The sequence below is a fragment of the Felis catus genome, chromosome D1, assembly GCF_018350175.1.
Source record: "Felis catus isolate Fca126 chromosome D1, F.catus_Fca126_mat1.0, whole genome shotgun sequence".
Classification (NCBI taxonomy): Eukaryota; Metazoa; Chordata; class Mammalia; order Carnivora; family Felidae; genus Felis; species Felis catus.
The window spans coordinates 110,986,125-111,010,463 of record NC_058377.1 but is presented as its reverse complement, the minus strand read 5'-3'; the positions used below and the strand labels follow the sequence as shown (position 1 = coordinate 111,010,463).

The 24,339-nt window shown below is 60.8% G+C and overlaps 1 protein-coding gene across 1 annotated transcript in view; it reads right to left on the bottom strand.

Moving 5' to 3' along the window:
* Positions 1-39: 39 nt before the first annotated feature.
* IGHMBP2 (immunoglobulin mu DNA binding protein 2) overlaps positions 40-24,339 on the bottom strand; it is a 26,356-nt gene continuing 2,056 nt past the window's right edge. Inside the window, exons 2-15 of the mRNA XM_045039673.1 lie at positions 23,798-23,967; positions 20,024-20,207; positions 19,695-19,792; positions 18,221-18,384; positions 15,834-16,034; positions 14,108-14,255; positions 12,537-12,711; positions 9,761-9,943; positions 9,338-9,447; positions 8,812-8,915; positions 7,748-7,871; positions 6,070-6,915; positions 3,699-3,871; positions 40-1,048 (exon numbers count right to left, since the gene is read on the bottom strand). Coding sequence (XP_044895608.1) covers positions 851-1,048; positions 3,699-3,871; positions 6,070-6,915; positions 7,748-7,871; positions 8,812-8,915; positions 9,338-9,447; positions 9,761-9,943; positions 12,537-12,711; positions 14,108-14,255; positions 15,834-16,034; positions 18,221-18,384; positions 19,695-19,792; positions 20,024-20,207; positions 23,798-23,967 — 2,878 coding nt within the window. The 3' untranslated portion in view covers positions 40-850. The remainder of the gene's footprint in view (positions 1,049-3,698; positions 3,872-6,069; positions 6,916-7,747; positions 7,872-8,811; positions 8,916-9,337; positions 9,448-9,760; positions 9,944-12,536; positions 12,712-14,107; positions 14,256-15,833; positions 16,035-18,220; positions 18,385-19,694; positions 19,793-20,023; positions 20,208-23,797; positions 23,968-24,339) is intronic.

Here is a 24,339-nt window from a genome sequence, read left to right as displayed (position 1 = left end):
GGACAGCACGTTCCCCGTGAACACGAAACAGACACCGGGTGATGTGCGTATGTCTTTATTGTTTTCTCAAATAATTTCTATCCCGCTTACGCAAATAACACCCTGGGACTAAAACAGGACGCGCCCCTGAGGCTCTCTTCAATGAGGCAGCTGGCAGAGACCCCCACCCACACAGGGCCCGCACAGGCCACACGCGAGGGGCCCTCCAGACCTCGCAGGTGCAGCCCGAGCTGTGTCTGCCGCCCGTGGGACAGGGTGGCCCACGGCAGCCACAGGGGACAGGAGACGGACGGACGGACGAGGGCGAGCCAGCTGCAGGGCGACGTGCGGGAGGAGCGCCCCAGAGAACATTCTCAGAGCCCATCTCAGGCGCGCTGAGTTCTCGGGTGCTCTCCCTCACTCTGATGGGCCGAAAGCCGGCCGGGCCCTGACGGGATTTACTTTTACAAAGCCTGAGGGGGCATCGGACCCGGGCAGGGGACACAGAGGCACGTCTCCAACGGAACTTACTGACCCTCACGGCAACACCCCAAGATTCAGATGGGGTGGGGGTGGGGGGGTTCGGTTCTGACCGGGAAGGAGAGAATGCACCGGGCGATGGTCCTGGCAGTGACGGGGAGGACGTAGGGCGTGGGCATGCCCGGGGAGAGGGCTACCTGGCCTTGACCACACGCCCAGGCACCCTCCCGTCAGGTTAGAAGAGCCCACCCTTTCTCCCCCAGATCCCGAGCCCCACACGGCCGCGGCACAGGCGGGTGGGTCGGGTTGCACGCTGTCACGGGGAGCAGCCACAAGGAAGCGGAAGGCAGCCGTGCTCGCCCTCACCCGTTCTTTCAAAGACACAAGCCCGTCACTTCTCCGTCTCCTTCCGTTTACTCTTCCTCTGGCTGGTCAGCTCATCCAGCTTCTTGTCCAGCCTCCTCTGGAGCTGGGCCCTCTTGGCTGGGTCCAGGGACCTGTCCTTGGTCCCACTGCCGGCGTAGAGGACTCCTTCCCGGCTGATCCTCTGCCGGGCGTGGGCGCGCGCTCTCTCCCCACAGCCGTGGATCTGGGGGGCACACAGCAGTCGGTGCTGAGCCAAGTGGGGACAAAGGCCCCGCGATTCTGCCTGCTGCCCCCGGACCAGGTCCTGGAGGGCTCCTCACCCTTCCTGCACCCGGATGCTGCACGTTCAGGGCTGGGGGGGGGCCGGAGGGAGCACCCGCACCCAGCCTCCAGCCCCGCCCTCGGCTTAGCCACGCCGTCCTCTGACGGGGGGACATCACACCTGTGTGTGCCACCAGCAGTGGCATTTGAAAGCAGAGCGCGAGTCCCCGCGAGCCACACCGCCTTTCCACGAGCACGCAGCCAAAGCACGAGCAGGCTGCTCCGGGCGACAGGCCGTTTTCTCTAACCAGACCCCAGTGCTAGGCCCACCCCAGGAGCTCTGAAACGTGCATCAGCTAATGACGTGCCCCGGCGGTTCGAGGACGCTCTGACATGACCCCTTCTGTTCTTGAAAGGAGAAGGAAGACAGAAGGAGCCCCCTGAGCATTTCCCCAGCGCCGGGCACTGAGGCCACGGTGCCACGTGTGCGAGTCACGGCTTCTTCTGGAAAGCCTGGGCTTCCCCGTTGCACAAATGAAGGCTGCCTCCTTGGGAACTGCCGGGTGGGACCCAGTTTGGACTCAGCAAGGCCCCAGAACAGACAGCTCAGCGGCTCGCCCAGCCCACTGTGCACAGCCCACCATACCCCTGTGCTGCGCCCGTCCCCTCCCCACTCGGTGGGCGTCCCCTTCTCCTGCCCCTTCCGGGTGGCCCTCGGGCCCAGCCCTCCTCCTCCACACCCAGCACCAGCCTGCTGCTCCTCCCGGCACCTCGGTGAGGGCTGGGGAAAGTGAATTTGCCCACGTCACAAAGGGAGCAGGTGACAGAGCGGGTTCTGAGGCCAGGTCCCTGCCACCCAGCCCTGGGCCTCATCCCGCAGAGCAGCTCAGAGCAGACAGACTCACGGCCTGGCCTGCAGCGGCATCCGTGCTCAGACGGGCTATTCCACGGACGGCACGGGGACCGCACGGTCCACTCGCCCCTGCGGGCTCCCACCGTCCGGCACCAGGGACCAGCACAGGCCGTGCCAGTAACGCACACTGGCCTCCCAAACCTGGCATCTGGCCATTTCTAAACATTCTGGATGAAAATCTTTCTAAAACACCATACGCTTTGTCAACAGGCATCGACAGACTGCACACGTGCGTGTGTGCACGTGCATATGGAGAAAGTGTGCATGTGCGGGGGGGGAGGTGGGGAGGCAAAGGGGAGGAAGGGTGTGAGGGAGAGGAAAAGAATGAGGGAGGAGGTGAGGGGAAGAGAAGAAGGAGAGGGGAGGGGGGAGGGGGGAGAGGGGGAGGGGGAGGGGAGGGGGGAGGAAAAGAAAAGGGGGGAGGGGAAGAGAAAGGGAGGGGGAGGGGGAAGAAAAGGAGGGAAGGGAAGAAAAGGGGAGGGGAAGAGAAGGGGAGGGGGGAAGAGAGGAAGGGGAGGAAGAGTGAGAAGGAGAGGAAGTAGGGGAGAAGGAGAAGGGGAGGGGGAGGGTGGGAGAAGAGGGGGAGAGGGGGGAGATGGAGAGGGAAAGATGGGGAAGTTAAGAGAGAGAGGTGTGGAGGGGGTAGAGAAAGGGAGAGAAGACGAAGGAGGAGAAGAAGTGAGGAGGTGGGAGAGAGCAGGGGAGGGGGGAGAAGGGGGGAGAGAGGGGAAAAGAGGGAGGGAGAGGGGAGGGAGGAGGCCCTTTCCAGGGTCGGAGGCAGCAGAGCTCCCTGCGGGCAAGCACTACAAGCCCTGACCCAGAGCGTAGGGACACCGTGAGGACCCCCACGTAGGTGCCCAGGACAGTGAGGCCCCAGGTGCCACGATCCCTCCCCTGTGCCTGCCCCTCCCTCTCCCTCCAAGAGCCCCACTGCCTTCCTCCCACGGCCCAAACCAGAAACCCCAGGGCCACCGTGCGCCCTCCTTCCCCTTCTCATCGTCACCTACAACCACTTCAGGGGCCCAGGGGCCCCCTGCACGCCCTCCACTGCCCGCCCCAGGGGAGGCCCCAGGACCTCCCAGCCTTGCCGGCGGCCTCCTCCGCACCCCGGCCAGGTCTCCGACGCTCCCCGAAGCTTCCAGAGCCAGGCCCTCTCAGCCTCCACCCCTGACCCCCTGCCCCCTGCTCTGCTCCCAGCTACATGCATGCGCCCCCTCCCCGGGGGCCTGCCCACATGCCCTCCCCGGCCCGGCTCCCCACCCCTGCTGCCAGAGGCCCTCCCTCCACACAGTCGGCACCCGACACCATCCACTGCTCTCACACCCAGGTCCCCACGGCCCATGCCCCCCGGGGCGGAGATCCCCAGCCATTCCTGCTCAAGGAACGAACGAAGCAGCAGCCAGGCAGCCAGCCCATTTCAGACCGTGGGCCGGAGGCCCCAGCTCCCCTCTGCTATCCCACCGAAAGACCCCAAACGCGCTTAAACAAGATCCTCTCTGCCCGGAACTCCCACTGGCTGGGTTGTAATGCGACGCGTCAGAAACCAAGCCCAGGTCTGTGTCCGCTTTAAAAGACTCCGTGCTCGTGACCCGCCACCCTTTCTGTCGGGAGCGCATCTGGCCGGGACCGAGCCCCGGAGACACAGCCCCACCGTCCCCCCACCCGCCCACCGCCCCGAGCCCCAGGAGGGCCAGCGCACCTCCGGCAGGTGGTGGCTGAGGCAGAAGCGGCGGCCGCAGTGCAGGCAGAGCTGACCCAGGGTCGCGACGCTGGCTGTGCACTTAGCAAGGCCGCAGGTGTTATCGGCCTTCACGGCGGCCGAGACCAGGGCGTCGAAGTCCTCCTCACCGGGCAAGTCCATGGCCACGTGTCCTAGGGGAAGAAAAGCGTCACTCGCGCGGGGGAAGGACACAGAAGCAGGACGAGAACTCCCCCGCTGGACCCACCTTCACCCCCACGGAGCCGCTCTGCCCAGCTTCCTGCCCTCGGGCTCAGTGAACAGGCAATGACCCTCCGTCCAGCCCGGTGTCCGTCCAGCCCGGGGCGGCCCTTCCTCAGCGAGCTAGTAACCGTCACTGCCAGGAGGTGCGAGCACCGTGCGGACTCCCCGGAAGGGGTGGCAGCCCACGGAGAGCGCCTCTGAAAAGCACATCCTCTTTCGCTGAGCGCACATTTAAAGACAAGAACGCGCCTCATGCCATCGACTGTACATATGAAGCCAACGGACGCTGCCGTACCCGGGACGGCCAGGTGAACCACGGCGTAGTCACGGGCCCCAGCGCCAGGGGGCCGTAAGCTTCCTGACCAGGTGCGCACAAGTCCTGGAAAGTTCCTGCGGAACGCTCACGAGTGGAAAAGAACACGAGGTCACACTCGCCCGTAACTCTGTGGGACACGTGCCCCCACCACAAACGCATGTGCAGACACAGACAGGCAGGGAACACGGGGGGGCACCAGCCGGGTGGCTCTCGTCAGTTATGTGGCTGACGGGCACAGACAAGGCGAGGCGGCGTGCCGTTTCCCCGAGCAGATTCTCTACAAGAGGCGCACCGCGGGGCCAGGTACACGGGCCAGGTCAGCCTCGGAGGGGACGGGGGGGGGCAGCCGGTACACCACAGGGCCTCCCAGTTTCCCCGCTGCAGCCACTGCCACCCTTCCGGGCAGGGTCACCTTCGAAGGGGGACGTGCCCCTCCCCTGTCCCCCCGGATGGGCCGTGGTAGAAGGCGAGTTCTACAGAGGGCAAGGCGGGCCAGATGTGCTGATGCCCCAGGAGCAGCACCAGGGGAGCTCGGAGAAGGCCCGAGAAGGCGCTGGCTGCTCACTGGCAACCTCGGGAAAGGGACACGCGGCAGGGACCAGGCAGACGGTGTTCGGGCTCCAACCGGAAAATGAGATCTCATCAACAGAGCACTGACCGCTTCTCCCGCGGGCCTGAGCACCTGTCATTCCCCCAGCCTTCCAGAGGGACAGGCAGCCCTTGATCACTCAGTGGCACCCTTCCCCGCGGGGGGCCCCAGCCATGGCCCGAGGGGCCTGCTCAGACTGGCCTCGGCTTCTCAGCTGCTGGGACCTCGGCACAGCCTCTGGGGACCTGTCCTGCTGGGTCACGCTCTGACCTGAGCGGCAAGGCGAAATCAGGAAGCGGCTTGAAGAAACGCTTCAAAACTAAGCAGTGCTACTGTCCCCTATGTGGGGAAAAGTCTCCCCAGGATGCTCTGTCCTCAACTGACCACACCACACCTTCTCCCAGGTCCTCCTGTCATCTCGTCCCAGCATCTGCCCTGCACGGCACTCAGCACCTTCTTGGTGTGGTTTAAAGAGGCACCTGACATTTCCATCCTCTGACAGAACACCCATTCCTGGGCAGCAGGGCTGACCTCGCTCCCCAGCACACGGCCGGGCGCCTAGAGGCCACTAAGTCCCCCAGAACGACATCGGCTGCACCCTCGCTCTGCGGTGCCTTCACAGACCAGGAATCACGCTCGTGATTCCTACGCGGCTTTGCTCCCAGGAATTCAGTGAAAGAAGCAAACGCTCCGTGGCCCTGCTCAGAGGACAACAGCAGGAGTCCGACTTTACCCAGAGTCTGCAGGAAATCCGCGTCATGCCCGTGGATGCCCCACCACTGCGCGGGACGGGGGCAGAGCAAAGAGCCCCACGGGGCAGCGCAGGACGCAGGCGGCCCCTTTCCTGGGACGGGGACCCGGGACGGCAGACGTGCGAGCTGGGCTGTGAGTGAACAAGACTGCCACCCGCACGGGGGTCCGTAACTGCCCGAGGGCTCCTGCTCGCCGTCCTCGTCCCCTCCTCCTGGCTCTTGCACCCCGACGGCTGCCTACCTGCCAGGCCCCACCTGAGGAGCCGGGGGGCAGAGGTCACTGTGGCCAATCGCCGCCCTCGGGGAGCTCACACCTAACTGATTAAAAACAAGGCGCGGGACGCGGAATCAGGGCCGTGGCACCAAGAGGAAGTCCCAATTCTGGGGGAGGGGGTAGGGGATTTCAAACGGGGCAAACGCCCCCGTTAAGGGGACACCGAGCTTGTGTTCTCCTCAGGTAAACTCGCTTACCTTTTGCTTCTTTTTTCTTTTTCTTCTCCGGTAACTTGCGCGGCCCTGAGCGCGAGGCCCGCTGCCCCTGCTCGGCCTGCGGCTCCCGCCGGCTCTTCTCCCTCTGCAGCCTTTCCAGGTGCAGAGCCTTCAGATCCGGGGGGTCCCGGCCGCTCTGCTCCCCGGGAGGGGGCTCCGCCTCCGTGGGGCCGGGGGCCGTGGGGCCGCCCGCTGGAGGCGGCGGGGCAGGCAGGGCCCTCTTGCTCACGGTTATGAACCTCTTCTTCCCTTCGCCGGCGCTGTCGTGCCTCAGCCCGTGCTCCTCCGCTATCTGGTGGATCCACATCCTGTCGTGTGAGTTCAGGGACGCGGGAAACTCCAGCCGCGTGTTCTCACTCGCCACAAACTCCGCTATCTCGGCCCTGAAGCGGTCCGCACGGTCTCTGCCGTCCGCGGCCTCCGGGCAGAGGCCGCCTCCGTTGAGGCTGGGCTGAGAACCGACCTCAGGGCCCGAGGGCTTCCCGCCAGGCGTCTTCTGCTGCAGCCCGGCGGCCGCCCGGGCCTCCCGGACCCCCTCCCGCGGCCGGCTTCCAGGAGGCTTCCCGGCAGCTGCGGCAGGGCCCCGGGGCCTCGCACCAGCTTGGCCGTGGCCCTGGGAACTCTCGTGGGAGTAGTTTTCAGGGACGATGTCATCGAGATACTCAAAGGCCGTGCGCACCTCGCCGTGCTCCGTGAAGTGATCCACCAGGGTCTTCAAAAAGGCATGGTTGTTAACGGTGCGCGAATCACACACGACCGCCACGTGGCGCCGAGCGCGGGTGACGGCCACGTTGATCCGCCGGTCCTCAGCGAGGAAACCCACTTCGCCTGCGAACGAGGCAGGAGTGAGTGGCCAAGCAGACCCGAGACTAAGGAACAGGAAATCAACGCTTCTGCCCACCGCGGGGATCAGCCGACACCCCCTCCGGCGACCGCCAGGACATCATGCCTGCGCAGACTCCCCGCTGCCCGACCCTGGCTTCCCAAGTCTGGCTCCACGGCACCCGGTCCGGGTGTGGGACCCCCAAACCGTTGGTCACTTCCAAGTACGGGCTCCTCCCTCCGCCCAGCCCAGGGGGTGGCTGCAGCCGAGACCCGGGAAAGCGAGGGGGATGCTCCAGTAGCTTCTCCCCCGCCCCCGCCCCCCGTCTACCCCACCTCTCTTGTCTGCCTTCAACCTTCCACTGAAAGCGCCTTACGAAGCCCAGACAAGCCCTTTCAGGGTCCCACACGCCCTCCACATGGAGGACCCACAAGCCCCAGTGGCGGAAACACCAGGCCCCGAGGCCAACTGCACCTTGAGGCCAAAATCCAGGCTGTGTGCCTCAGCCCCACCGCCCGCCCCCGGGGCAGGATGCCAGGTGGCCCAAGCACACCCGCACCTGCACGCTGCTCAGCCTCCAGCTTTGCCCCCCCACACCCCCCCCTGACAACACCCAGCTCACAGGCAGCCCCTCGGGATCCTCCCGGCCCCGGCGGCTCCGGTCAGGGCCTCACTGCACCCCACGCCTGCCCGCTCTCTCGCCCGCCTCTCGCCCGATGCTGAGCTCACGGAGGCCACACTCGCATCGCCCTGCACAGCCCGGAGCAGAAATCTGGTACACACCCCCCGGACGACCCTCCTCTGTGCTCCCAGAGGAGTCTGCTGAGCCCCACGTACCTTTCCTATTGGATCTGACGAAGGACAGGACCACAGCCTCCTTCTCTCGGCCTTGGAAGCCATCGACCGACTTAATTTCAAGCTCGGGGTGCCTGTGAGCGAGGCTCTGCCTGAGCAGATCCACCTGGAACACCAAGCAAGGCCGCGTCCCCATCGCAGCTCAGGCCAGGGTAGCCCCGACACTCCGCCCTTGGACTCCGCCCTTGGACTCCGCCGAGGGCCTCAGCCTGCAGAACCAAAACCACTGCACGGAAGCCCTGCAGAGCCCCGGAGCCGCTGTCCGACAGGTGTCCGTGAACGCACAAGGCAGCACGTGAACAGGTCGGACGTGACCCACGCCCCAGCGCTGACATCACACCAGCTCTTCTGGCTCACGACAGCCACCTGCCTCAGACGCCCCCTTGGTGTGGTGTCCACACGCCGGGAAGGGGTGGCAGCCCGCCCACGGACCCCACGACACCCTGCCGTGGCCGCGTCTTTCCCACCGAAGAAGACGGGTTTTGCTGATAAGCCCACAGGCGCCGAGAGAGACGTGAGCAGAAGAGAAAGGAGTGAGCACGGGTTGTTCTGCCGGCCCACCCCCACCCCTCCTCCAGGCGGCACCCCGATCTTCCGGTCCGCCCACGCTCGTCCCAGGAAGCACAGCCAGCGCCCCCACCCAGAGGTGGGCAAGGACCCCGCACAAGCCACGGCAACCAGCTCAGGGATGGGGACCCGAGCCCGACGCGGAAGATCCAAAGCTGAGACCCTGTGGGAGATGCCGTGGAGGGTCAGGCGGTCCCCGGGGCCGCCCCGTAAGGACAGCGCCCCTGGACAGGGCTACCGGGAAGCTGGCCAGAAAACAAAGCCAACCAGGGAAGCAGGTGGACATCAGGACGGGGCAGACACGTTAGGGCAAGTAAAACGGACAGACGGACGGAGGCTCTTGCTGAGGTCACGTGAGCCCCGGATCCGGTGGTGAGGTGGTCGATTCCACCTGCAGTTTGCAGTCAGAAGAGACCGTGAATCACCCCTTTCCCGTCAGCCGCAGCCCGCGGACACCGGCAGAGGGGGCCCTCTCGCACCTGGAGGTTGTACGGTGTGATGACGGCAATGTCGCTCGCTCGGACGCCAGCCTCCACCAAGGCCTGGACGTGCAGGCTGACGAGACGCACCTCGCCTGGGGAGCAAGCAGGCCGAGGGTCCAGGTCACGCCCCCGTTGCTGCCGGTTTCTTCAGGACTCCGCCTGCCCCGGCCAGCAGACCCAGCGTCGGCCTGGGGCACTGCCGGGTCGCAGGCGGGCCGGCTGGAGCCAGCAAGGACGCGGGCCCCGTGGCATTGGGTGCAAGCTGGCGGTCTGGGACCTCGGGGGAGCAGGGACCACGCCATTCACCCTCCCAGGCCGGCTCCTTCGTCAAAGCAGCGCCACCCGCTGAGAAGGGCACCGCGCGCTCCCGTCCGGCTGGAACCCCGCGGCTCACCGGGGACCTCCCCCCCCCCCCCCGCCCCCTAAGGTCCACAATCACAGGCCCTCTGCTGTCCACACAGAGGAGCTCAGGGTCCGTCCAAACCAAAAGGCTGGCCCTGCCCAAGCAGGCTCACCAGGGTTCCCTTAGACTGGTCGTCCTCCTCTTCGAGTTCAAAGAGCCCGCAGCCGGCCGTGTCCACGAGCAGCAGGGGGATGCCCGTCTCCTCCGTGGCGGCCACCCCGGGGAGGTCCCTGCACCGCGGACGGACACTGAACACGTGAGACCAGGGCAACGAAGCAGAGCCGGGGCCCTCCCGACAGGACTGATGCTTCCCTTCGCCCCGTCTGGTGCGGGCCCTTCCCTCTGGAGGATGAGGAGCCCCAGGAGCACCGGAGACCGAGCGCCCCGATGGAGCTCCCCAGGGCCAGGCCCCTCCCCCCTCCCGGAAAGCGGCCTCGGGGGTGACTCTGAAGTCCTTACAGCGCGTGGTTCAGGGGACACAGGGGACTCCGGGGCACGAGGACCCAGCAGGACGGGCCGGGGAGGGCACGACAGGTCACTCACCGCAGGAGGTGGCCCGCCACGGAAGGGTGGGCCGTGAGCCGCCCGTGGTACAGGGCCTCGGAGGCCCACTGCATGATGGCCCGGTGCATGCGGTACTGCACCGTCAGCGTCCGCACCACGCTCGCGCCCTGCTCCGCCACCAGGCGCTCCATCAGGCTGAGCGCCAGGCCCGCCGCCGCAGCCCTGCCCCAAGAGAGGAACCGGGAAGGGGCGCCTGGGTTCCCCCTGTCCCGCCTGACACCGGCCCTCAAACCTCAGGACCCGGCTCTGCCCAAGTTCCCGCCTAAAGTTAAGGGTGTGTTCGGCTGAACGCCGGCCCCCAGAGAAGCCCGGGTCCCGAGCCTGGGACCTGCGAATGTGTGACCCTCCGTGCGCGAAGCTAAGGTGGGCCCGAAGCCGCCACGGGCTCCTCCTCAGAGGGTCAGGGCAGAGAAGACGGGACCGGAGGGCGGGAGTCGCTGCCGGCTCCGCAGGGGCCCCGAGGGAAGGGGGCGGCCCCTCTGCCGGCTGGAAGAGGCCGACAAGTGAATCCTCCCCCGCAGCTTCCAGAAGGAACCCGTCCCTGCCAATGCTTGGATCTGAACCACCGAGGAAGCCTTCGGACTTTTGATTTCCAGAACCGCGGAACGACGAACCCACGCAAAGCTACCTCGTCCGCGTCTGTGAAAATCTAGCGCAGCGGCAACAGCGAGCTGTTACGGGGAAACTTTTCACCAGCCGATACCCTCGGCCGCAAGTAATCCGTTGCTAAGCACAGCCACAGCTGACGTGCACTGGGCGCTTCCCGTGTCCCGGGTGCCACTCTGCACCCCTGATACTTGTCAACCTAACGCCCACAAAACCTGAGGCGGGGGTCACCGCTGCGCTTGCCCCTGCCCTAGGAGGAGAGTGCGACCCAGAGAGGTTAAGGGAGCAGCTCAAGGCCGCCCAGCCAGCGATCTCCGGAGCCGCCGTCTTAACCACAGCTCTCGCCGCGTGGGTGACACTAAAACCAGGGGACGCTTACTCATTCTAGCTCGGGGGCCCCTTACCCGGTAGCTCGTAAGATCTCGCGCTTAACCTTTTGTAATAAAGGCATCCACCAAAAACAATGCCAGAGAAACGAGTGAAGTGGTTCCCGGTCCCGACGGCAAACACGGAAGCACCCAGCACGTGTCCCCTTGACACTTTGCCCCCTAGACACAAGAGGGTCCCTGCTCCCAAGGGCACAGCTCCAGACGTTCTCCACACAAAGGTCTGTGGAGGACAACGCTGTCTTTCAAGGACCCCCAGGGACCCCGGAACAGACCGCTCCTGTCCTGCAGTCTGCACGCTGACTCCCACCGCGGGGGCCGTTCCCCGGCCACGACCGACTTCCCAAACGCAGTCCCCGGTTGCCAGCCACACCGCGTGGATGGGACGCCCTCTCTCTCTGAGGGATCCTGACCTGACGCCCCCCCCCCCCCCGCTCCGGGGGCCGCACTCCCCTCCGGCAAGGCTCCACCCGACAGATGTGCGGGCACATCCCCCACATCTCCGAGGGCTGCTGGACCTCAGAACAAGTAGGGAGCGTCCCGCGGTCAAGCGCGGCCCGTCCACACTCACCCCGAAGGAGAGGCCGGGCTCAGGCAGCAGGTGGACAAGAAGAAAGCCCCCTGCGTGAAGGGAGAGCCCCGGCGCCAGGCTCTGGGAGTCTCCTGTCCCCCGCCTCGGGGGTGGCTGGAGCGGCCACGGTCCCAGGCGCACTTAGAGACACGCTTGGGTCAGAGATACCCACGTGCTGGCTGGGGTCCCAGCTGCACACGACTTCCACTCCGGGTGGACCAGCCAGGGAACGGACAGAGAGACACACACCACCGCCAGAGAGCAGTGAGCGCTCAGGAACGCGCAGCTGTTAACAAGGGACCCACACGGGGTGGGGACGCGCTGAGGCGGGGTGGTCATGGGAGCCCGCGAAGTGGGCTCATCTGAGAAAGTACTGACTGGAGGGAGGACATGGCCACCCAGGGTCCGGGAAGGAGCCGTCCAGACGAGGACAGCAAGGACAGAGGCCGGTGTGGCCGAAGCAGTGCGGGAGGAGTGGCAAGACCAGTGCAGTCCGGCAACGGCAGGGACCACTGTGTCTCTACAGAGTCCCCCCTGTGGCCCAGGTCAAAAGACGCGCCTACAGGTCAGGACTGGAAGAACCCGTGCCAGGCCGTGCGCCAACGAACCCGGAGGCCAGCCGGCCTGCCCACAGGGGCGCCTCCCTCGGCCCGGGAAGGCTCGCCTGGCGGCAACGGGCACGTCAGCCTGCCGGCCTCGCCAGAGAAGCTCCGTGCCACCAGCACGACCGGCCACGGTGCCGGACGCTGACGCTACAGACGGGCGTGTGGTGGCCACGACACCCGGCCTCAGGAGCACACGGTGGGATCGCCTGACCTCTAAACAAGTACGCGCCATAAAACGGGTGCTAGGGCTTGGGGCGCCTGGGTGGCTCGGCGGGTTAAGCGTCCAACTTCGGCTCAGGTCATCATCTCCCAGCTCATGAGTTCGAGCCCCACGTCCGGCTCTGTGCTGACGGCTCAGAGCCTGGAGCCGGCTTCGGATTCTTATGTCTCCCTCTCTCTCTGCCCCTCCCCTGCTCACTCACGCGCACATTCCCTTTCTCAAAAATAAACACTAAAGAAAAAAAGAAACGGGCGCGAGGGGCTGTCGTCAGGAATGTGCAGGAGGGCACGTCAGGGCCGCTGCGCCCAAGGAGAGACGGAAGGGGTGGCGGGTGAGGGCCAAGGAGCGCCGCGGGCAGGGGTCTTACTTGGGGGACACGATGGTGGGCGGCAGCTGTTTGTGATCTCCGGCCAGGATGCACTTCCCGGCCTTCAGCAGGGGGATCCAGCAGCTGGCTTCGAGGGCCTGGGCGCACTCGTCGATGACCACCACGTCGAAGTGGCCGTCGGGCAGCAGCTTCAGAGGGCCGTCGGGAGAAGCGCCTGGTGGAAATCGGAACCGTGAGCCTTCACAGAAGGTGCCAGAGGCCGCACCCACGCCGGACGAGGCCGCGACGGGCCGGGGGTTTCAGAACCCAGCCTGGCATGAAGACTGTGTAAGAAGGACTGGGCGTCTTAGAATAAAAACGGGGAAGGTCACGAGAAACCTCCCGTTCCAGCCCAGCTGCGTCTAAGTGCGAGCAGCGGGCCCCTGGCCAAGGGCCACTCCCACAGTCCAATCACCGGAATCGATCTCCCCCTTGGGTCTGGGCCCAAGTGCCCGGAAGGGCATCTCTTTTCTAAATATTATTCCTGTATCATTTTCTGAATTCCGAGCTTAATTAATTCCCCTCTCTGCTGCTCTCCCAGACGTACCGAACAATTAACTGAACGTCCATCCAGGGGGAAGCCTCCGTGTGTGTGACGGCACGAAAGCACAGCCCCGGCTCCTCCTCGGAACAGCAGTGCCGTGGCAAGAGCTCACGTGTGAGGATGACCCGGGCCCTGCGCCAACCCCCCCCAGACAGCAGCGAGCCCGGGCAGGGCCCCCAACCCTGAACCTCTCTCATGTACAAACGTGGGCACCACCTGTATCGCACAGGACGGCTCCCGAGACCAGACGCTAAACCAGCTAAACCCTGTGTTAGTTAGGGTTCTCCACAGAAACACAGAAGCAGAAGCAGGCTCCAGGCTCTGAGCTGTCAGCCCAGAGCCCGACATGGGGCTTGAACCCACGAACCGTAAGATCACGACCTGAGCTGAAGTCAGGCGCTCAACCCACCACGAAACACAACCTATAGGATGTTATACGTATACCTCAATATAACATACCGATTTTTTGTAAGGAATTTGCTCCTGCAGTTATGGAGACCGACAAGTGCTTGGGGCTCGAACTCACCGACGGCAAGATCATGACCTGAGCCGAAGTCGGACGCTTAACCGACTGACTGAGCCACCCAGGCGCCCCTGGAGGCACTTGACTCTACGGTACTTGCTGGAAGGCTGGTTCGGGCCTGCACAGCCCGGACGCCCCCGCTAATCACTGTCCTGACAAAGTGTCAAATTACGGACACCAGGAAGGAAATAAGTGAGGTCGCCCGAGATGTTACACTGTCAAAGAAGGGGAAAGAGTGAACGCTAGACCTACAAATGCAATCACGTAGACTCAACGGACAGATTCCTTGGAAGATGCCAGCTGGCTCCGCGAGAGGGAACGTGAGCGCCCCCATACCGATTCGAGAAACCTCCTTACGGGAAGACCTCAGGCCCGAAGGCTTCCCTGGGAACCCTACCCGACACCGACGGACGGTTCTATGCAAACCCACCCCCCGCAGCCCGTGGGAGGGACCGCGCCTCCGTCGAGGGGGGCCCCCGGGAGCGGGGCGCACAGCCCCCTCACCTGTGTTCGTTGCCAGCACCACGGCTGCCGACCTGAGGCTCTCCAGCATGGCGGCCTCCTCCCTCTCCTTCAGCTCTTTCCGTAACAGCTTGATTTCGTTCCAGAAACTACTCTTCTCTCTCTTATCCTGGGTCTGCCTGTTCTTCAACTACAAAGGAAAACCAAGAAAACGTAAGTATTTGGACGTGACTTTGCACCTGCTTAGCTGTTTCTCGCTCCCAAAGCGCTTCTGTTTACAACCAGCGGGTCCACCGCGTGAAGTTCCCTGAGGGGCACTAAGATGTCAAAAACCTTTCTCGACGGAGCAAACAGACACACGCAGGTGACCGAGCACCTGACGCCCTCTGTGGCCTTACAGCTGCTGTCACCTGCACCGGCAGAGGCAGAGAGACAAAGGCCAGGCCCTCGAAGCAGACGGTGTCTTGAACTGTAAGCTCACACAAAACCGGAAATTGGGCCCTGCCCGACCCTGCCCGGAACTGCCGCACACGCCCGGGCAACAAAGAGCGCCTGCCAGCCCAGGATTTGGGTTTTCGCTGCTTACAGAGGAGAGGCTGCACGCCAGTTTGCACTCCACACCCGCCAAGGGAGTAACAGGTCTTCCCGGGCCCATAAAATGCTTAGCTAAGCCCCAACTTCCTGCAATACTAAAAAAGACATCCTTCCTTATCTGTGGTTTCTGCTTTGGAGCACAGGGTTTCCAGAGCTGGCGGAGGGGTTTTACTGCGCCTCCCTTACGGAAAAGGAGATCCCGAAAGCACTGATTAAACAGGAACAAGAAGTGAAATCATCCGCATTTGCAATGGAGGAAATACCATCGCCGCACATTCCCACACCACCTGTACCCTTGAATGACAGATTTTCAACTCGTCCCCACCTCTGCTGGGCCCACGCTGGCATCCCGTGCGCCATCCCACTATCCCGCAGGCCCGCGGGAAGGCTGATTCACAGCCCTGTGGGGCGGGGACACGGAGGAGGCCACGCCAACGTGAGGCCAGCTGACAGTGAGCAAACCGAGCGGACGTTAAGTCACAGGACCACGGAGTTCCAGAGCCCCAACTGCAAGAAGCACGTCTCCGCCTGACCCACTGCCTGCTGCCTCTCCTCCACAGGGAGGGTGTAAAATGGACCAGAGACCGGGAGGATGAATATTTTTTGAATCTTTATTCTCAGGCCGCTGGGTATTTTCTTGCCGACGTGACCCAGCCAGCAAGATCAGAAGCAGAGGCGCTTAGAGAGAGGTCCTCTGGAAGACGACCCCTCACCTACTCACGAAACTACCTTGACAACAGTCGAGTCCCTACGAGATGCCGAGTACAAGTCTCTACCAAAAACAGGCAGCCCTTCCTTTCTTGGTAAAACTTGGGGGAAAAATTTTTAATGGGCCATCCTGATATTTGAAATTTTTTTTAACGTTTATTTTTGAAAGAGAGAGAGGGAGTGCACGAGCTAGGGAAGGACAGAGAGAGAGGGAGAGGCAAAATTCGAGGCAAGTACCAGGCTCCGAGCCGTCAGCACAGAGCCCAACGCGGGGCTTGAACCCATGAAGCCATGAGATCATGACCTGAGCCGAAGTCGGACGCTTAACCGACTGAGCCACCCAGGCGCCCCCTAATGTTTGAAATTCTTAGAGGAGCTGACGGAGGCCAAAAAAAAGCGAGAGAAACACAGACAGAAATGTCTCCCGGGAGAGACCTCAGATGAGAAGCCACACAGAGGGACGTACGAAGGCCTGATCGATGTCCTTTCTGATGTCTGCGACGATCTGGGCGCTGTCGCTGCGTGCCAACACGGCGTCGAGGGAGTGCTGCTGAATGCACTCCAGCAGCCGGGCGGGGTGCCCGAGGCGCAGGACCTTCTGCTGACACCGCGCCAGCCGCTCTGCCAGGTTATCCACGGCGACGTTAGAGGGCGCACAGCACAGCACCTGGGGAAGCAAGGCTCGCGTTCAGCGACTTCTTTAACCACTCAAGTTCACGCTAAAACGGACCGGAAGGCTTGAAGGCCAAGAGAGGAGGATCGGAGAGTGTACAAGAGTTCGTGTCAACGCATAAACACGCAGACGCGAGCACGAGTGGACACGCCCCACAGGACACGTGCTACAGGGGCGTCTGGTGGTTCAGTCAGGGGAGCGTCTGACCCTCGATTTTTGGCTCAGGTAATGACCTCACAGTTCGGGAGTTCGAGCCCTGAGTCAGGCTCTGTGATGGCAGCACAGGGCCTACTTGGGATTCTCTCCTTCCTCTCTGCCCCTCCCCTGCCCACACACACGTGCACACACTCTCGCACACAAAATAAATATTTAAAAATATATATATACTTTTAAAAAAGAACACGTTACCGCAGACTGACACGGTCTCTGGAAGTTTGGTCTTAAGAACTATTGAGGGGCACCTGGGTGGCTCAGTCGGTTAAGCATCCGACTTCGGCTCAGGTCATGATCTCACGGTTCGTTGAGTTCAAACCACAGGACGGGCTGTGTGCTGACAGAGCCTAGAGCCTACTTCGGATTCTGCCTCTTTCTCTCTCAAATATAAAATAAAATATAAAAAAAAAAGTTTTTTTAAATAATGACTACTGGTGACCAAAACACCAAAAATGTTAAATAATTGGCAACTGGGGGAAAAAAAGGACTCAAAGATTAAAGTGTGCTCTGAAATTATCAGCTTTGGAGCATCCAGCTTCTTACCAATGAAATCACTTGATCAACTCACAAAGTGGTACGAGGGAAAAATCTTTCTGATGGGCTCAATCTTGCTTCTAGAACTCTTCTGTAGTGCCTTCCATCAGCAAAGAAAAACCTGATGTTCCACTCTGAAACACAGGTGGCGGGGGCTCCTGGGGGACTCAGGAGGTCGAGCGTCCGACCCTTAATTTCAGCTCAGGTCATGATCCTACGGTCCGTGAGTTCCAGCCCCGCATCAGGCTCTGCACTGACAGTGAGAAGCCTTCCGGGGTTCTCTCCCTCTGCCCCTCCCCTTCACGGGCACGCACGCACTCTCTCTCTCTCTCTCTCTCTCTCAAAATAAATAAACTTTAAAAACAAAAAGCAGCAGGTGGCAGCTGGCAGAGGAGGTGGAGAGGAGACCCCCCCGCACACACACAAGCCTCGGCGGCAGGCGCCCCCCCACCCCCACCCCATCGCCTTCACCCCCACCGAGGGCCCGAGCGTGAGCACAAGTGTGTCCTGTTTCACCGTTTATGGAAACGGAAGGCATCCGATCAAACCACCAGACCTGCTTCCCACCAGCGAATGGTCATTCATCCAGTTTTCAAGTGCCATTCACCTGACCGAAGCCACCGGACAGCCCCGTGACCAAGTGACAGACCTCCCTATGCTCTCGACGGCAGCTCTGCCTTGTGGAGAAGCGTGAGGTACAGAGCAAAGGCTCTGGGGAGCGTGTCTGCCGAGTTCCAATCCTGGCCCTGCCACTCACTGTGACCGGGGCACAGGACCTCAGTGCCTGCTTTCCTCTGGGACCTGGGGGTGCCAACGGTCCCCAGCACCCAGGGTTGCCCCGACCTGAGCGAACACGCAGAGAGCGCTCAGGAGAACTGCGTCGTAAAGTCAAACATTGACCATTATCACTCTAATTCTCATCACCATCTGACGTTTCTAAACGAGAAAGACTTTCTAAAGTCTTCCACGGGCTCAGAACCCATGAGGACTCACGTGGATGCACACGAGGACAAAAGACCCCGTCGGGACCACTGAAAACGTGCGTGAATAACGGCATACAATCGCCCTGTTCCACATCTCGGGAAATCAGTCATCTGGGCACCACACACGGGCAGCGCGCCCATTAACGGCAACACGTCTGTCTCCCTCGACCAACCGCAGGGCTCCTGAGGGCACGGACAGGCCTGCGCACAGCGCGGGCACAGCAAGTGTGCCGAGTGGAACCCCGCGGACCGATGCTCCCAAGCGTGTGCCCTTCCCAGGCGCCCTGCAGCTGTCAGAGATCAGCCAGGGCCCAGCCCCACGCCCAATCAGTCCACGCTCGGGAACGTTCCTGACCAACCCCACAGCGCAGGCAAGGACACTGCTGAGCACCCGCGAGCCGGGCACATGGAACCCCTTCGCCTTGTCGGGGCTCTGGCGCCCACGCCCACCTTTAAGCCCTGTCTCACAGCCTGAAGGATGATCTCGACCACAGTGGTGGTCTTCCCAGTGCCAGGAGGCCCGTGGATGATGGCAAGTTCCTTCTGGGACAGCGCAAAGGAGACGGCTTCCTTCTGGGAGGCGTCCAGGGAGGTGCTGCAGAACGGCGGCGGCTCTGCGGGAGGGGCAACACAGTTAGGCTGGGGCCCCGCACCCCCCGGCGCTTCCCCCTTGCGGACGGCGCGGGTGGAAGGAAGCGCGCACCAGCCCCCTGGGTCTCCCCAGGCATCAGCCCGTCAACACAGAACCCACCTGCTTTGTCTCCAAAAGCTTCCTCCCAGAACAGGAAGCGGCAGGCCGTGGACCACAGGCCCCAACCAGCCTGCTGCCCGCTTTCGGCCGTCCGGTCTCACCGGAACCCAGCCACGCCCGTTCGCTTACACGCGGCCTCCGGCCACCGCCAAGCATTTCCCTCGTGTGCCTTGTGCTCCGAGAGCGGGCCCTGGGCGTCCAGCTCTGCCCCCGGCACCCGCCGCAGGGCACCCGACCCCTGAGTGGGCGCAGCTCCCGGGCACAGCGCCCTGGTCGAGGCAGGCCAGACTGAAACCAGCTTGGCAAGCGGCAGCGATCACCTGACCCGAAGTCCCAGCGCGCCCCACCTCTTGGAACCGCATCCCTTTTCCTCAGGGACACCTGCCATAACCACCACGTGGCGTGCTCCTTAAAACACGGCAAATAAACTTCTAATTCAGTTTCCCGTGCACAGCAGCCTCTCGATAAATAGGTGACAGAATAAAACGTAGAGACGGGAGTGCTTTCAGAATGTGGAGAAGTACCATATGGCAGCCACATCCTTAAAGGATACTGGCGCGGCATCACGAGGGCGTGAATGAGCCCCGCCACCCCAGGCAGCAGGGACAGACCGAGCGCTGCCGAGTCAGGAGATGGACGAGTGTGACGTCGCGGGCGGTGCTCGGGGAGGCAACAAGCCCCCTCAAAACTGAGGCTCTTCAGGACCACTGAGGGGTATGAGAAAGTGCAGGCGAGGAAGGGGAGCACGTGCGTGTACGTGTGTCTGTACGTAGAAAAGACCAGAACACGTGCAGCTTGAAAGATGCCGAAAAAGTAACGAAACGCACTTAGAACGGAGACTTTTCACACAAACAGACAAAAAATACTACTGGGCAAACGCTATACCCAGCCATCACGTATTTTCACGGATCACTGAGCTAGAACATCCTCACATTTCAAAACGATGTATTTAGGAACACTCGAAAGAACGTTGGAAAGTCGACGGAATGAGCTGCGTCTTGGCACCGAGTCCTGGAGAGTCCGGTTCACGTGAGTCACTCAAAGAAATTTAAAAAAAGACACAGACATTCCCTCCAACGGTACATCCTCAACCTCTTGCTGAAACACCCCAGCTCACTCTGCTCTCAGTATCTCCGGAGTGATCTCGTCGACCAGGGAAGAAAAGGCTCTTACGTGTTTCACTGGCAGGACTGGGAGGTGATCCACCGAAGACGACCTCTATGAGGGAGCTCGCGGGGCCAGAATGATACTTCTTTAGGGTAATGAGAGCTCTGCCCAGGGAGAAAAACGAGAATTAGGAGCTGGGTGAAAACCAGCCATTGATTCAGTGCCTGAGCCCCTGTCCCAACAGCCACCTGCAGCCACCACCCCCTGGGAGGGGCACCGAACGACTCCAGACTCAACTCGACTGCATTCCTTTCCACCACAGGACAGGTGGCCAGGGTGAGTGAGCCACGTTAAAGGAAAAAGAACATGCGATTCCCAGGCTCACTCGCCCTTACTTTTTCAGCCGCTTGTAAGTGACGTCATTGGCGAGTTTTAACAGTCTGTAGGCACGCTCTCGGTCTAAGCTCAGCTGGAAATCATGGGACTCATCAAAGGCTACTGTGACCGATCTCTGCATGATCCGGGTCAGGATCCCCGTGGCCAGCTGACCGCCTTCGTCATACAGACCCACTATATCTCCTGCAGGAACAGAGACTCCGGTTATACAAACGCTGAGCCAAGTTAAACTGTGGATTATTTTCTATGATAAATTCCAGCATTATTTCAAATACCCTGTTAACTTTCTTTAGAAATGAAATCAATAGCAATAAAAAAGTTTAACTGACATCTAAATTACGTACAAAAGTTGACTTGAGGTCAATGAACTATTTAAAGCAGACACGCCAGGGACAACACCTGGGTGGCTCAGTGAGTTAAGTGTCCAACTTCAGCCCAGGTCGTGATCTCATAGTTCGTGAGTTCGAGCCCCGCATCAGGCTCTCTGCTATAAGCACCAGGCTCACTTCGGATCCTATGTCCCCCTCTCTCTCAATCTCTCTCTCTCAAAAATAAATATTTAAAAAAAATTTTTAACAAAAAAATTAAGACAAACGTGCCAGTCAATAAAACCTTTTGAAGTGCCTACTCTGTGCTAGGCACTGGTCTAGGTGCTGGTCCAATTAGAAATAAGACACACGTGTCAGCACTGGAGGTTTCAAGGAATTATGCAGCCCAGGAGGGGATGGAGAGGGACGGGGGTGTCATTTTATTAATTTTTAATTTTTTTATTTTCAAAGAGAGAAAGAGAGAGGTGGCGTGCACAAGTGAGAGAGGGGCAGAGAGTGAGGGAGAGAGAGAATCTCAAGCAGGCTCCACAATGTCAGCACAGAGCCCGACGCGGGCTCGAACTCATGAACCGTGAGATCATGACCTGAGCCGAAATCAAGAGTTGGATGCATAACCGACTGAGCCACTCAGGCGCCCCAGCGTGTCATTTTAGAAACGGGGTATGGCAAGGGCCCCCGAGTGGCCACAGGTAAGCAGGATGGGCCCTGAACGAAGCAGGGGCCACAAGCACATCTAGAGGAGAACATTCCAGGCAGAACGGGAGCATCAACGGGGGGACAGAGGTCATCTGCTGCCCACTCAAGTATGGCAATCAAGTATGGATTTCCCCACTTCCCACAGTAACTGTCGAGTGACTCGCCATCCGCCGGGTGGCTCTGAGGGGCTTCCCTGATGCCAGGGACGGAGCACACAACCTACACCCCAGCCAATCACTGTTGCCATGTCCCTGGCCACAGTGACTGCTCAGAGATGAGCACGGGACCAAATGTGAGCCCCCTGAACACGGTGAGACTATTGCTTGGCACCTGGCAAAAAGGCCCTCCCTCTGTCCAGCTGGACCAGAAACCTGAGGGCACACGGGGGCTATAACTGCTATCACGTGTCGCCTGAGAAGGAAGCCACCCCAGGACAGGGCAAAGCCAAGAAACGGAGAGAAGTCCGAGCGACCTCCTGTGGGCCCTGAAGCCAACCTTCTAGCATCACAACCAACGCAATCTTTCTCGCCCAAGCCAGCGTGGCCTGGGTTTTCATCACCTGGAAGGGGAGACATTCCGACCAAAACAGACTCCACTCTGAGATAAAGCCAGAGCCACCCACACGCTTACATCCCATTCATTCCGTGTCTGAAAGTGTGTGCCCCAGGTCAACCAGGCACCAGACGCACTGACCCTGCGCTGTTTTTCTTCAAGCAATGAGTTTCACCCGCACCTTAAACCTTTTCTCTGTGTTCTCCCCAACTTTATAAAGACAGACAGCAGGTGGCAACAATCCCCCACGGGCAGAGTCCAGTTCTGTCTGTGCGCGCCACGGGGCTGAGCACAGAGGACCCCGTCCCTACTGTGACCTCCCCGCTAGTGCCCTGAATAGGATCCATCTCAGAATTTACATTTCTAGGGACGCCTGGGTGGCTCAGTCGGTTAAGCGTCTGACTTCGACTCAGGTCACGATCTCGTAGTTTACAAGTTCGAGCCCCGCGTCGGGCTCTGTGCTGACAGCTCGGAGCCTGGAGCTGCTTCGGATTCTGTGTCTCCTTCTCTCTCTGCCCCTCCCCTGCTCACACGCTGTGTCTCTCTCTCTCTCTCCCCCCGACCACTCTCTCTCAGAAATAAATAAAAACATAAAACAATTTTTTAATTAAAAAAAAAAAAAGGAATTTACATTTCTAAGCTGAGCCTTAAAACCGCTCTTCCAAAGACGAGAAACTAACAGCTCCACCTGGGTCTGGCCCACAGCCTCAACCACACGGCAGATTCTCGGCCGGATCCTTTCGCGCCCAACTGCCGCTCCCCGACTGCCATTTCCGAACCATCCGCCAACCTCGTGGATCACACTCCGTGATGCCTGCTAACTGTATACGCCACTGGATGCGTTTTCGCTTTTGGTTTTCAGAGTTGACAACCCCCCGCATGGACATTCAACCCTGACGGTGAGGAGGAAATGTGCCAAGGCGCCCCCAGGCCCGTCGGCAGCGGGCAGGCAGTGGTGAGCTCTAGCTGGCTTAACAAGAACACGGAAGGGGCGCCTGGGTGGCTCCGTCGGTTAAGCGTCCGACTTCAGCTCAGGTCACGATCTCGCGGTCCGTGAGTTCGAGCCCCGCGTCGGGCTCTGGGCCGATGGCTCGGAGCCTGGAGCCTGTTTCCGATTCTGTGTCTCCCTCTCTCTCTGCCCCTCCCCCGTTCATGCTCTGTCTCTCTCTGTCCCAAAAATAAATAAAAACGTTGAAAACAAAAAATTAAAAAAAAAAAAAAACAAGAACACGGAAGACCGGACTGCAGCCAGCAGCCCCCCTTGTCCCCTCATCTCCAAATCCAGCCACCACTCCAACAACCGCGGGCAGGAGTTTGGGAAACCCGAATACGAAATCAAAAGCCCATCACCACCAAAACAAGGCGGACTCTTCTAGAGCAAGTCCAGCTCCTCCCGGCCGCTGCTCCTCTCGGGCAGGGCCGGCACAAGGGTGCCCCGAATACGCTCGGCATGGAGAGGCTGTGGGAATACAGAAGGAGACGTGCTGTACCACAGCTGCCCAAGACACGCACGGCCACGGTCACGCGTAATTCTGCCCTTTCTAGTAGCCGTGAAAAAAATAATCTTTAGGAAACAAGTCAACTTATTTTAATGATGATATACGTCATCCGATATATGACAAACACCGTTTCAACAAGTAGTCAGGTTTCCAAAAGATTACTCTTCCGGGGCGCCTGGGGGGCTCAGTCGGTTAAGCATCTGACTTGGGCTCAGGTCATGATGTCACATTTCATGAGTTCGAGCCCCGCGTCGGGCTCTGGGCTGACAGCTCGGAGCCTGGAGCTGCTTCAGATTCTGGGTCTCCCTCTCTCTCTGCCGCTGCCCCGCTCACGCTCTGCCCCTCTCTCTCAAAAATAAATAATAAAATATTAAAAAAAAAAAAAAAAAGGTTACCCTTCAGATAGCCTAGACATCTGTGTACTCAATCTCCAAACCGGGTGCGCACGGTATGCCTGCGGCAATCGCGACCCACATCTCAAGTGTTCGATGACCACGTGTGGCCAGTGGCTGCCGTCTGGACGGCGCTGACCTAGACTGCCAAAAAGCCACGTGACTGGCGAATACCTAACCAAGGGGTCTTCACTGCAATGCTTTATTCCCCAATCGGTCATGCGTGACCCAGCCTTTACAGAGCGAAAGTCGCAGTCGGGAGGCGAGCAGTAAACAACATATGCCTACGTCACAGACGCACGGACCGGAAGTAAAGCTGTTGCTGGGAAGGGCCGTGGCAGACGCACATCTCCTGGGCTCGAAGGTGACCAGCAGCCGCCCGTACAGCCCGGTCCGCTGGCTGGACACCTGCAGCTTCAGCAAACAGACCCCTTGGCTCTGGAGCTCTTTCAGAGAGATGTTTTCCTGCCAGGACCTGGAAGATACCCAACACTGAGAGTTCAATACTTACACTCCACCAGCTTGTATTTCCACCCGTACAGGAGGAAGGAAAAAGGGAGAGAGACACAAACATCTGTGCACAGGCACCAAGTAAGACCCCAAGGGGGCTCCACAACTGCCCCTCGGATCGGGCTCCCCCACATCCTCCTGCGGGCAGAGCTACGCGCTGGCCCTGCTCTGCTCTGACTGCACATCCTGGTTCCCACCTGTCACTAAGTCCATCGTAGCCCCCCCCCCACCCCCCACCATCTGCACCCTCGCGAATCCGCCTCTGCCTCCATCCTCCCCACCATAACCCTGGTTCAACCCACACCAGCTACATCGTCTGGACTAGACAGAGCCTCCT